The sequence below is a fragment of the Rhea pennata genome, chromosome 2, assembly GCF_028389875.1.
Source record: "Rhea pennata isolate bPtePen1 chromosome 2, bPtePen1.pri, whole genome shotgun sequence".
Taxonomy (NCBI): Eukaryota; Metazoa; Chordata; class Aves; order Rheiformes; family Rheidae; genus Rhea; species Rhea pennata.
Window position 1 is genome coordinate 160,196,413 of NC_084664.1, and position 12,934 is coordinate 160,209,346.

General features: G+C 42.2%; 1 protein-coding gene across 4 annotated transcripts in view; it reads right to left on the bottom strand.

Annotated features, from left to right (window-relative positions):
* SLC45A4 (solute carrier family 45 member 4) overlaps positions 1–12,934 on the bottom strand; it is an 87,701-nt gene that overhangs the window by 6,493 nt on the left and 68,274 nt on the right. For all 4 annotated transcript variants that reach the window (XM_062570697.1, XM_062570696.1, XM_062570698.1 and 1 more), the window contains exons 3-7: positions 7,658–7,846; positions 4,447–4,626; positions 1,692–2,767; positions 1,479–1,578; positions 230–441 (exon numbers count right to left, since the gene is read on the bottom strand). In XM_062570697.1, coding sequence (XP_062426681.1) covers positions 230–441; positions 1,479–1,578; positions 1,692–2,767; positions 4,447–4,626; positions 7,658–7,846 — 1,757 coding nt within the window. The remainder of the gene's footprint in view (positions 1–229; positions 442–1,478; positions 1,579–1,691; positions 2,768–4,446; positions 4,627–7,657; positions 7,847–12,934) is intronic.

Below are 12,934 nucleotides of genomic sequence, written 5' to 3' on the forward strand. Positions count from 1 at the left end.
CACCTCAGCACAGGGTAAAGCAATGATGACCCCACTGAGCCAACTTCACGCCCGTTCCACCTGATTAAGTAGTGGCTCTTGCTATTTACTATCAAGCACTAATCTGTTCTTGGCACCTGTCCCAACAAAGTGGCTATCTCACATAGCTGGATCCATACTAAATCTATTTGGTCACTTTAATCTTCAGAGAAACGTGAACGCTCTGCCTCGATCAAAATATTTCACGTACCTGTTTAATATCATGATATTGTCCCAAAAGCGCATAAGGGCAGTAGGAAATACTCATGGAGACTATTCCCATGGTGCTGATCATTATCATGGTGACGTACACGTTGGGGAACATAGCCATGACTGCAGTGCCCAGAGAAAAACCCAGCGTGCCCAGGATGTAGATGACTTTTATACTAAGGTCATAGTTGTTCAAGTATTTCTGCAACAACGCTGCAGGGATGGAGAACAAAACGTGTATCAGTTTACTCAGTGAAGTTTTATGGTATGACTGTGACAGCTCAATATGTTGTTTAGGACTCGGACACGCTCTCTGTGTTCAGCACGTCTCAGTGGCATAGCTCAGTCCTCACTGGGATAGGACGTATCGCTGCTCCAGGAGCAGGGGAACGGACGTGACTCCAGAGACCTGCGTAGAGCCATACCACAAGGTGGTGGCAGAACTTGGAGCAGAACTTGCTGCTCTAAGGCTCAAACGGATCCTGGTCCACTCAGTTGGAGTGTGTTAAAGTTATCTATTTAGTAATTTAAACAGTGCAGACATGCTCTAAGCTCTGACACAGAGTAGATTCTGTTTCTAATGCAAACACATTTGCCAAATGAAACGACCAGCTAATTTAATTTTACAGCCACATTTCGGTTTGCGCTTAGAAATAAGCTGTCTGCCTGGACTCTGATTTGAAACAATTCACCAAAAGCTGTCCCCATGACGCGCATCTGCCGAAACATGCTTGCACATGTGCTGCAGAAGACAGAATTCAAGTGTGCCAAAAGCTCTGAATTTTAGAGTCTATATTCTAAGCCTAAACACTACTGCTAAGGTCTGTGGTTGGTTTAGCTGCTATTAGGAAGCAAGAAATAGACTTTAAACTTCTTGTCTCAGAAATATATAATTTTGCTTTTAAGAACTCTCTTACATAAGCTTAACTTTTTTTTTGATCAAGCATAATTCTAGTTTAGTGATGACTAGCTAAATGCCACTCAATATAGTCAGATACAATTTTGTGCTTTCTGCCATTCGATAGACCTTTTCGTATGTCCACCTCTATATTTGAAGGGATTTTTTAATACTGATTCTTAAAGGAGGCTCTCCCATCATGAACATGCGAAATGCTTTTGCAAAGTATCCATTGCCTCAAATGCAGAGGTGGATGCTACCTGAAGCAAAACAACATATACCTATAATATAATTTATTTTGCAGTATGTTTATAAGGTTCATTCCATCGTCTAGTTGTGCAGACTCTCTCACCTGAACAAACGGCAGCAGTAGCAGCATAAATTACGAGTCCCCAGCATCCCATCTGAACTCCAGCATTGTAGGCATGTAACTCAGTTGAGTTAGATGGGGCCTGCAAACAAACCCAAAAACAAAAGCAAAGTCACTTGCTTTTAATCAGCACATCTCAGAAATGAGGAACTATAAGCAGGTCTACCAATGGGTAACACAACTCTGTTCTCTTACCTTTGGATCACCTTTAAAGATGACTTGCCCCATGAAATCTGTATAGAACACAGCTTCAGCAATGATTGAAAACCAAGTTAAGAGGTGACAAACGCACAGTCTCAGCAGCTCCTTTGGCATCTTTAGCATTGACAACCACAAGAGTCGGACAGTGGTTTCAGTTTCCCCCTCTTCGCTCTCTGTGTCTCCACTTGAATTTGTTGTGCCGCTCTGATTCCTGTGTCTGTACTTCTGTCGCTGCCGCTTCTGCATGTCGTAGATATCGTTCATGCTGCGTGAGGACTTTATCAAGACGATGGCATTGGCCCGACGAAAACGATAGCGGTGAGAACCTATTTTGCCATAGTAGGAGAAGGTGTAGGAGGGCTGACGGTAGAACATGTGCCTTCGCCTTCGCATGGAATTTGAAGTACTAGATTGCTTCATGCCGATTCTAGCATGTCCGTTGAGGAACTCTTTTGGTAGGGAGCCATTTGCATTTGGGACTTTATCTTCATTTAAGTGATTATCAAGCAACATTTCCTCCTCTTTCTCATTGTCCCTGAGGAAAGCAGATAGGCGATTGAGTTTGGACTTCATAATCTCTTGGCTGGTGTTGTGGGGAGTGTTTGGATATGAAGCGTCCTGAAAAACTGAGGGTTCGATGTCATGCAGAAAAAGCAGCTCTGATTCAATTTCCAGTGTAGCATCAGGCATGTGCAGAACAGAGTCACTCTTACTTCTTACAATGTTCACCTCCAGGAACTCCATATTGAGATCATGCTCTGACTGAACCTCGTCGTGGAACATAGGGGCTCCATATGGATCTTCCTCACTGATTACATTCAGTCGATTCAGAGGGGGGAGACTACCACTGAATTTTACACTAGAAAGTGTGTCCCCTTCATCATCAATTCTGTCCTGCTGAGGGTTATATTGCTCTTCTTCAATGCTAAAAAGATGGAGGGCAACAGAGACGGAGAAAATGATGGCTGCAAAGAAGAAAAGGACTTGCTCTTGAGATTTAAAAATACTACCCAAGAAGGTCTGTGTCCAGTCCAGCCCTCCTAACATGTAACCGATTGCTCCCCCAAGACCTGTGGAGAGATAAAGGAGTTTTGTCAAATAACAGACAACAGCCCCCAAATGCCAAAAGAGCACATTCAACCTGACAGACAAGTCTCCTTTCAATGATCACTTAACCCAGACGTTCCAAAAAAAATAAAAAATAAAAAAAAAAAAAATATCAAAAAGTTGGATACACATCGTTTCCTCTTTCACCATTAACAGAAAAAAAAAATCTCTTTTCAAAACAAGTACTATCTTCTGACTGGAGGCTAAGCAATCCTGGGAACACTACTGCTGACTCTAAATTGTGGTATTCATGGCACTTTTGGATTACCCAAGTTAAATTTAAAAACAGTTCAAGTAGGACATAACTTTTGGATGGCCAATAATAAAGTTAAAAAAAAAGGAGGAATTTCTTGAATCAGACAACCTCAATCAAATTTAAATGAAAGTCTCTTTCTTTTGGGATTTACAGATTAAGATAAACTCAAAGATCACACACACAGGATTGGTCCATTTTTTGGTACTGTGTCTTTCTTTTGAAACAAAGCCTTTTCAGGCTGAGAGCTGCACAACCAATACGTGAGGCCCCTGGGGTTTTCACGTGTCCGAAAAAAAAACAAACCAAACCAAAAAACCCACAACTTTGCACAAGAGCATCTTGTTGATTATTGAGGCTGCTACTGCAAGGATCTGAAACTCCACACTTTCGAGTTGTATTGAGAAGGGGTGAACAACAGAGGAAGCAAAGGCAGCAACAAGAGCTGGTGTCATGGAAGACTGGTCAAGAGAGAGGGCTGCCAAACAGGAGAAGCAGAAGAAGGGACCCACCACAAGACAGACTGCCGCTCCCTTAGCCTGAAGAAGGCAATGGGTTATGGCACATACAGACTGAAAAATGTAGTTGTTTCAGAGCAAAAGAGATGTAATGCCTCAAGGGTACGCATTTGGGGAAGGAGTGGAAAATAAAGGTAGGGGCTTAAGTGTTTAAAGGGTACTTCTCCAGAATCATGTCTTTGAATGAGAATCTACAGCTGATGAATGATGCAGTAGTGAATCCCTCCACTAGTCAGGTCCGTAGGTTACTGTTCTTGTCCTCACATGCTTCTATGTATACGAGGTTCATTAACAAGTATAGAAATGCCCATTTTTAATACTTCGGGCACAACGGAAAAGAAACATAAACCTACCTTCAGATGTACTATGATAAATTGTCTTTTAGGTTACACTGCTATTTCCCACTCCACTGATACCAAGATATCAAGATTAAGAGAAACGGCAATAGACTTTGTCTCAATTTGCTACTGCTCTATCAGTCCTGTCTATTCAGCCTAAAATTTATGGTACGGACTGCCCTACCCTGGCTACAGAGTACCAAATCCTGAAATGTCCTGATTTTAACCAGCTGCTTTAAAAAGTTTATAATATTAACCATCATCTTGTGTCACTTTATTCCTAAGGTACTTGATCTTTGTACTTACCCAATTACATTTTTATTTTACAAGTACTTTTTACCATGCTACAGTCAATGGTCCATACAGATATTCTCTCCTAGAGAGCATTATGAACTTCAGTATTAGTAAGACAGTGGTAATGATAAAGTATGAAAAAAAAAGAGAGAACTGAGTTCAGGAAAAATCAATTCGGTGACAACTAGGTCATTAGGAAGATGTGAGAGCTGCAGAAGACACACTGATTAACTACATACCAGCTGAAAAGGCATGGATGTTAAGGGCCATATCTTGCTCTTCACTGTCCACCACATCCAACAAGTAGGCCCGAATTGGCCCTTCTGTTGCATCAGCACAAAAATCCAGCACCACAACGCCAAGCACCGTGAGAACGATACCAATGGGCTGCTTGTCTGGGACATCACCGATAGCCAGACCTGAGGAAAAACAGAAGAATCTGAGTGTTTCAGTCACAAAGGTAAAACTACTCAAAGCAAGGATAATCTCCTTAAGAGAAAGGTGGCCAACACACTTGCTAGAAATTTTCCTTTACGGAATAAAATGGCAATTTCAGTTTTTTGGCAGAGCTTCATGGGTGGTCTGGTACAGAAGATACGTTTTTACTTTTTTAAGACAGATGTTTATTTTTCAAAGTCTAATTTTTAAAGCACCTCTTAAACCTTTGAAAGCATTGGTTACTATTTCACTTTCCTTGCGTGTATTTTTCCCCAAATATTGAAGACTTTTATTAAAAAAAAAAAAAAAAAAAAAAAGACAGCCGTGGTGAGGGAGGAGAGCATCCAAAATTATGTACTACATCTAGGAGTTACAAGCAAAGGTAACTGCTGCTAGCAGCATTCCTGACAGTTCACATGGTGCCTAACATGAAACAGACTGCAGTACAACAGCATGAAGTAGAATTTACTCCCCCTAAACTATCTGCTTTTCTTAAACTTCCAATTTTCTAGATCACTTTTGTAAACAAAACCTCTAAAGATGAAGCAACATGAAGGTATTTATAGGTCACTGCATAAAGCATCAGTTCAGCTTCTGTTGATAGGATGGGATGAAGTACTTTTGGTCTACAGAGTAGAAAAGCAGCAATAGTATTTAGCAGGAGATTTTCAAAAACAGAAAGTGTTTGCAAAAGCATGAATTTCTTGAATCAGAGAGATTTAGATGTTACACATGCACAATACTGTTCAAACTGTTAACATAATGGACGAAAACAATTATGGAAAGAGATGAACCAGGTAAACCATTAAAAATCATCTAAACCTCAAGCATTATGATTCCTGCATATTCAGCATTCATTTATACCAAGTTTTCTGAATGCTGAAGAAGTTTATTAGTGTTCCACACTAGGCTGAACCTAGCTGAAAACATCTACAGTGTCAGATTTGTAGAAAACCTGAACAGAACATATGGTGGAGAGAACAACAGTTAGACAAGATCTATACACATCTGGACTCCTTGGACATGCTGGTATTAGTCCTGAGGCAGGAGAAACCTTCCAATAGCACTCTTGTAGCACACTCTTGTGCTCCTTCTTCCGGTCCCCAAGACTTCTATTGCCAGAGGCCAGGTTATGAAAAAGGGTATCATAAAAGGATAGTATACCACCAGTATCTCAGTTTTGCTGCATTTCCTGAAGTCTCAAGCTGAAATCAGGAGCGTTAAGTAGCTGGAGATTAAGGATAGGAAAGTGTGAACATACAATGGGAAGAAGTCATACAATAAAAAAAAATACAAGGTCCACTTAAAAGGAAATCTGGTTGCAAATGTGGCCTTCTCCTGGAAACCTCAAGATAGTCCCCTTTCTGAGAGTCTGGTAAGCAGTATTTTTTCTCTCGAAAAAGTGGCACAAGCCACCATTTAGCAAAGTTCAACTAAAGAGAGACTAATACTCCTTTAGCATATTGTGTTTTTGCTCTAAATGCTAGATCAGATGGCTCATACCTGATGATGTGAACTGAATGTTGGTGACAAATCTCCATCTTCTAGTCTGGAAACAGGTCTACAGAAGACCAATAGCTCTCACCTGAGTTCACACCAAGCTCTCTTGGAAGAGGACAGGCTATTCTTTCAAAATCTACAACAGCCACATCCCAGGAATGGAAACCTAAAGAATGTAGCTCACTTTCTCAGTGCACTGCAACAACTTCAGTCTTTTAAAGACATTTCATTGGACAGAAGTAGCACAGTATTATCTGAAAAGCATAGGTTTTCTAGAAAACAATGCAATACACTGCACTTACTATGTAACAAAAAACTAGGAAAACCGAATGCAATATTTTGCACTAATTTATTAGAAGGTGAGATACTTCCAAATAAAAATATAAGCTCTGTGTTAGCTTTGCTTGCCAGTGTCAATGACAGCAGACCTAAACTAACGTGTGGAAGTAAGAGCTTGCTATCAAGTAAAACTCTGCACCAGGGCCACAATCTTAACATTTTATATACATCTACTGGAGGAGGAATAACTCTTAGAGCAGAAACAACAACAAAGTATAAATGATACCATATGATACCAACTTCAAATACTTACTTCATACTTACTGCTTGGCTAAGTTCAAAAAACATAAGCTAAATGTCATTAATTGGAACAGTTTGTCCACTGTAATTTGCAGAAAATTAAAAGCTATCATATGGCATCTCAACCTGGCTTTGAAAAGCTAATGTACTGAGCCAAAGTAATGTTCCACTCGTTTCCCTGAATTACTAAAACTTTTTCACAATAGAGCTGTATCTAACCCAAAAAAGAGAGCCAAGAGGATATTATTAGGTGTTAAGTTCCTTTCATTTGCATCAGACCAACCATGATGTAAACATTTCCCCAAATGTACTTGCTGTCACCTCTCCTACCTTAAATTTACAAAGAGACTTAGATTGTAGATTAGGTTCTGTAGTAAACTATGTTCAAGGGAAACTATTTTTATCAGCTTTGATGGGGGCTCAGGAAAAATTATTTTCCCACATAGTTTTTGATAAACAAATATTAACCGTGTTCTGGACTTTTTCAATACCAGGTCTAAGAAAAGAACAAGAAAAAGTGAAAAGATAATTTTTGAAATAATGCTGGAAACAGGATGTGTTGCCAGATATGCATTAAAGGGAAAATGGATCACAACAGGAAACATTTCCCTGTGAACAGGTTGCTACAATTTTCCCATGTCAAGGATCGACCAAATTCATCGCAGCAACTGCAAACATTATGCTGGCAACCATTGTATTAATAACTCTGTATTAACAGTTACAGCTACGATTGCACAATACTTAGACCCACTCTGTAACTTTCAAATCAGAATGAAAACATTTCAGATGGACAGCTCAAATGTTGTGGAGGTTTCTAAAGCCTTTAAACGTAAGTTAATCAACTGCACATCATCATCTCTGCTTCTAACAAAAATCTTAAATCAGATAATGTTGGCTAGAAAAATATGCAGGTGATGATTCCTCGTTATTTACCTATAACAGAGCCATTAAGGAAAAGTGCAACTCCAAAGAGGACACCAATGCAGAGAGCAAGAATAAAAGGCCGCCGGCGGCCCCAGCTCAGCGTGCAGCGGTCACTAGCCGAACCTATAAGCGGAGTGAAGATCAAGCCCAGGATAGGGCTAAGGAACCAAGTGAGGCTGTAGTATTGTTCAGGAAGACCTAAAACAAAGACAAAAATGATTTAAAGGTTATGTGGTACGCACAAAGCTTTTTACTTTATACATGACATTTTCTTAAGACTTTTGAAAATTGAGCAGTAATTTACCTATAGCAAAATCCCTCCCAAATTTACAACTCCGTTAGACTTCTTATTAATAATGAAGGAACCAACAAACACGCAGTCCGTGTATCTTTCAAATACTTGGGCGATAAGAAGGTAACGATAGCTACACAAAAGCCATGGAAATAAAAATTTTAAAAGCGAGAGATCTAACAGTCACATCACCAGTTAGCTACAGCTACAGCTGTCCGAGAAATCCCATTTATGCTGAACTTTGCTGTGTGCGTTGAGTTTTATTTTGGTGATGGTGGGGTAGGGATGCTGATGTAGTATTTACCTGGGCAAAAACCTGTTGCAGATGATAAAGTTGGGGGATGGAAAGCTGCACAGGAGGTAGGAAATAAATAAATAAATAAAAAGCCCTGCTCTACACCTCTCCAGCATGGAAAATACTGGCCTGCAGATGGCAGACTGGCTCACAAGAGATGCTATGCTTGGTCATGTGAAATCTGCCTCCCTGGTTCGTCAGCACGAGCCAGGTAACCTTTTAAACATGCTCCCGAGTGAACCATCGAGAACAAAACAGCCCATTGCTTAGTTCATCTAATGCTGAGATGGAAAAGCTCCGTGTCTTTACCCCTGTAAAGAAAAAATGCTTGTTATTCAAAACCACACACCATGTTTGCAAGTAGAATTCGACCTTTGCTGGTGAGATCAACCTGTGCCTCGCGTGCTCCCTTCAGCCCACCACGGCATTCATAACCAAGCAATTTGGATCAACTTTTGCTGGCTTAATAAGCTACCGACAGTCACCTTGGTGAGTCTGGAGTTATTAGAAGAGACTTGCCTTTTCTGAACTTTGCCAAAACGTGCTTTTCAGACCAAACATACCCATGAGCATCCAGAATGGGTAAAGCAAGCATCACAGCTGAAGACCTGTACCTGAGGCCAAAGCCCCACATCAGCGTTTGCCATCTCACCATCGTCTCCTTCCGTGTTAGGTTTTAGGTCCGCAGGAAAGGCCCGCGGTTGCCCAGATGCGCTGTGCCCCCTTGTTCACATCACGGCTCAAACTGCTACCTGACAGCTCTTGCTTAGCTTTACCGGCTGGTTGGTGGTATCTTAGCATCTAGCCAGCAACACGGAGAGACGTACTCAGCAGGGCACGTCGGGAGCTTTGGGAGCCCGTTCAGATTAGAGAGCACGATCAGGGAGCCGCGGTGTTAGTGCGGCTCCTCCAGATCTCGACCTGCCGCCGCACCAGGCGGCTCTCTTACGAGCAGGCACAAACCACCGGGGCAGCACGGCAAACAAAAGCGCGGAGAAAACCTTCATCTCCCCCATGGTTTTAACATCCTCTTTGATCCACTGACTTCATTACCCTTCCCAAGTACATAAGCAGATGCAGGAGAGGAAATGTTCCACGTTTTCTTACGTGAATAAAAGCCATTAAATAGATAGATACAAGCAGAACAGATGCAATTTAGAGACTCTCTTCTAGTACCGCAGTCACCAATGAGACACCCAACTTGGCGAGGAGGAAGAAACGTTCTCGCTTTTCGCTGTCAGCAGTGACAACAAGGGAACGCGAGTGCAGACTCCTGCAGGGACCAGCGACAGGAGGGGGCATCCAGGACGCGGGCGGCTGGCGCAGCTCCCCGTCCCCACGTCCTCGCTGCCGCTACCGGGCGTCCGCAGTCTGCAACGACGCTTTGCTGCGCAGAAATCTGAACGCCAGCCGGAGTTATCTAAACCGATTCCTTCTACATGGAATTAATCTAACCTGTTTGCAAATATTTTTCCCTCAATTGTAAAAGCTGCACATTTCCAAACTGGAACGAGTAGTGCTTTTTGTAGGCTTTCTAGCCACAGTTAATCAACTGTCATTAAAATGTCATTAAGATTCCTGAAAAGAAAACCATGGTGATTTTTCCTGCTAGCATTACTTTGATTTCGGTACTTTCAAGGTCAGCTTTGCATGTAATAACTAGAATGGAGATTAAGGCCTGCATTAGGTTTGATTTTACAAGCTGGCAGAAGAAAGGGAAAAAGGAGTGTTACCCAACCTCTGCCACATGCCCAAAACGAGGGAGTCTTACCTTTCCACGTGACACTCAGAAGGGAGACACTGAAATGCTTCCTTGAGCAGGCTTTACTTTCACTGATTGATCTTCCTAGCATCTGCATGTTACAAATAAAAGCCTAAATCCAAATATTTACCTTCAAATAGCTTGCTTAGTAAAGGACACGAATCTCAGTGATTTCAAAATAGAGCTGGAGAGCCTTCTTTAGACAAATCTTTTCAATGTTTTTATTCAATTATGCTCTAGAAGCCAAAATACTTATCTTTGGAAAAAGAGATTACGATAAAAATCTATACAAGAAATAATAGCAGCACACACAAGAAAAATGGAAGAATTTCTAAAAAGCTTACAGTGCACCTCTAAGTAAACAGGAAAGAGATAATATTCAAGTCAAAACAGGAGCAATTCTCGTATTCTCAAACTTGTATAATAGCAGGAACCACCAACACGAGCACAATATCATGCGACAGGACCACTTCGGTAACCTAAGTGGCAGGGCTCTTGCAAGTCACGTACCAAGTGTAAGCTAACGGTTTGTAAAATCGCCGTGTGCTTTTGCATACAGCTGTATGCAGTATAGTTATCATTTCAAATAGTTATCATTTATTAAGTGAAGCGCATGACTTTTCTTTACTGGAAATTTAACCAGTGATATAATATGAGCATTTCAGTGATGAGTAAAAGGTTTAGTTACTCAAAACTCACATTTGCATTTCTTCTCATTCTGTGAAAGCTGAGATTTGTTACTGATAGGCTGTTGTCTATGCAGCAAAGCAAATCTCCACTCCACATTGAGGTAAAATTTCTGATGTCAGAAAGACCTTATTCTTTCTGTATAGACTTAGTTGTCACCTCCAGCATCTGCACTCTGCAGTAATGGTGGAAAGCCAGAGTTCTGCGAGGCTCACAGCCATGTTCTGCTATGGGTCTTCCAGGAAAGAGCTTCTTGAGGTGCCCAGCAGCTCCTCTACTGTCCCATAAAACATCAGAATTTACTTTGTAGATGTTCTTCATAAAACTCAAGCTTCATAGAGGCAGAGTCTACAGGACCTTTATCCTATCATCACAGAATCATAGAATCAGTAAGGTTGGAAGGGACCTCTGGAGATCACCTAGTCCAACCTCCCTGCTCAAGCAGGGTCACCTACAGCATGTTAGACAGGGTTGCATCCAGGCGGACCTTGAAGATCTCCAGAGAAGGAGACTCCACAACCTCTCAGGGCAACCTGGTCCAGGGCTCCGTCACTCTCACAGGGAAGAAATTCTCCCGCACGGTCAGGCCGAACTTCCTGTGCTTCAATTTCTGCCCATTGCCTCTTTTCCTGCCACATGGGACAACTGAAAAGAGTTTGTCCCCGTCCCCTTGACACCCTCCCTTCAGGTACTTGTACACATTGATCAGATCCCCCCTCAGTCTTCTCTTGCCCAGGCTGAAGAGGCCCAGCTCTTGCAGCCGTTCCTCATAGGGCAGGTGCTCCAGCCCTCTGATCATCTTTGTAGCCCTACAAAGATGAAGCCAACCCCATCATCACTGGGTTGCTTTAATATTTTAGAACAGCACTAGGCATTTTCATGCAAGTTAGAGGTTACAGATGAGAAGAAATCCAACCCCAAAACATTCTTCCCTCAAAGAGACAGTTTTGGTTTTAGTATATGCGTGTCTACACAAATGACATGCATATTTAGGTCGGCAGACATGGTCTGGCAATAGAAGCAACATAAATAAGGAAATTGAAATTTGAAATACGTACATTTATATATATACATACACATAAACCATGTTTTTTATATATATATATACACACATATGTATGCATTTATTTATATCTTTATATCTTTCAAAAGTTTGCTGCCTCACAATGAGGATGAACTCAAATCAACACAACTCCATAGAAATCATGACTGCGAAGGGTGTTCAGCAATCAAAGATAATTACTTACCCTAATGGTTCCTTTCTCTGTATATACATGTTACTACACCTACACAACTCAACAATTTCATCCAATAGTTTTTTAAAAAATAAATAAATGGGAGGACAGTGAAGAAGGCACCCTAGACATACAAGGTAAGATTAGGACATGAAGAAACAAAGAGATAAAGGGAATATTTTGACACCAAGAAGTTCCTTCTGATACCACCACCTAGCAGTAAGGACACAGATACAGCACGTATTTGAAATAAACTTTGCCGAGGTGATGCACCGGGCCAGCAGCCCGGCAGAATCCCGTGTCCGACGTGCAAAAAGAGACGCAGCGGTGCCGTGGTTTAGACCCGGCGTCAGGGAAGTCCTACGCAGCACAAGCTTGTCACCCATACGCGCTTGCCTCGCCACAAAATCCAGCAGCCAAGTACACAATGTCTCAACCACTGCGAGCTGCTCTACACATCCAGAAGAGGCTGTAACTGGGTTGGGGCTGATTTTGTACAGCCGGAGAGCTATCCAAGAGCAAACGTTTTTACCAGAGGCTGCCGGGACGCGCGTGGAGGCTCAAGAGCCCGAAGCAGCTGCATCCCATCACCAGCTTAACGCTGCTCCTTTCTTTCGCCCGCAGTTTCCCAAGGCCGCGTCCGCCTGTGCAGGTAGCGGCTCCAGCAAAACAGGCTGTGGGAACGCCAATCTCCACGCAGCAGCTTCGGAAAAGCAACGCGGCGACCTCTTGGCGGGGGGAATAATAAATGAAAGGTAATTCTTTAGTGTTTTTACTGACAGTTAATCTGAGGAAACAGCGAGCGGGAGGGGGGAGAGCACAACACCCTGGGTAAATACGTTTTGTGCCGTGAACTGAACAGGGAGCAGGTCAAGACGAATCAGCGAGACGGAGAGCAAAACACCCGGCCGCGGCTCGCGCTCGCAGCGCCGGCTGCCACTGAGACTCTCGCACCGTGGCATTTCCCAGCCGGCTACAAACAAACAGGACACTGGCTTCTAGTAAATAAGGGTTT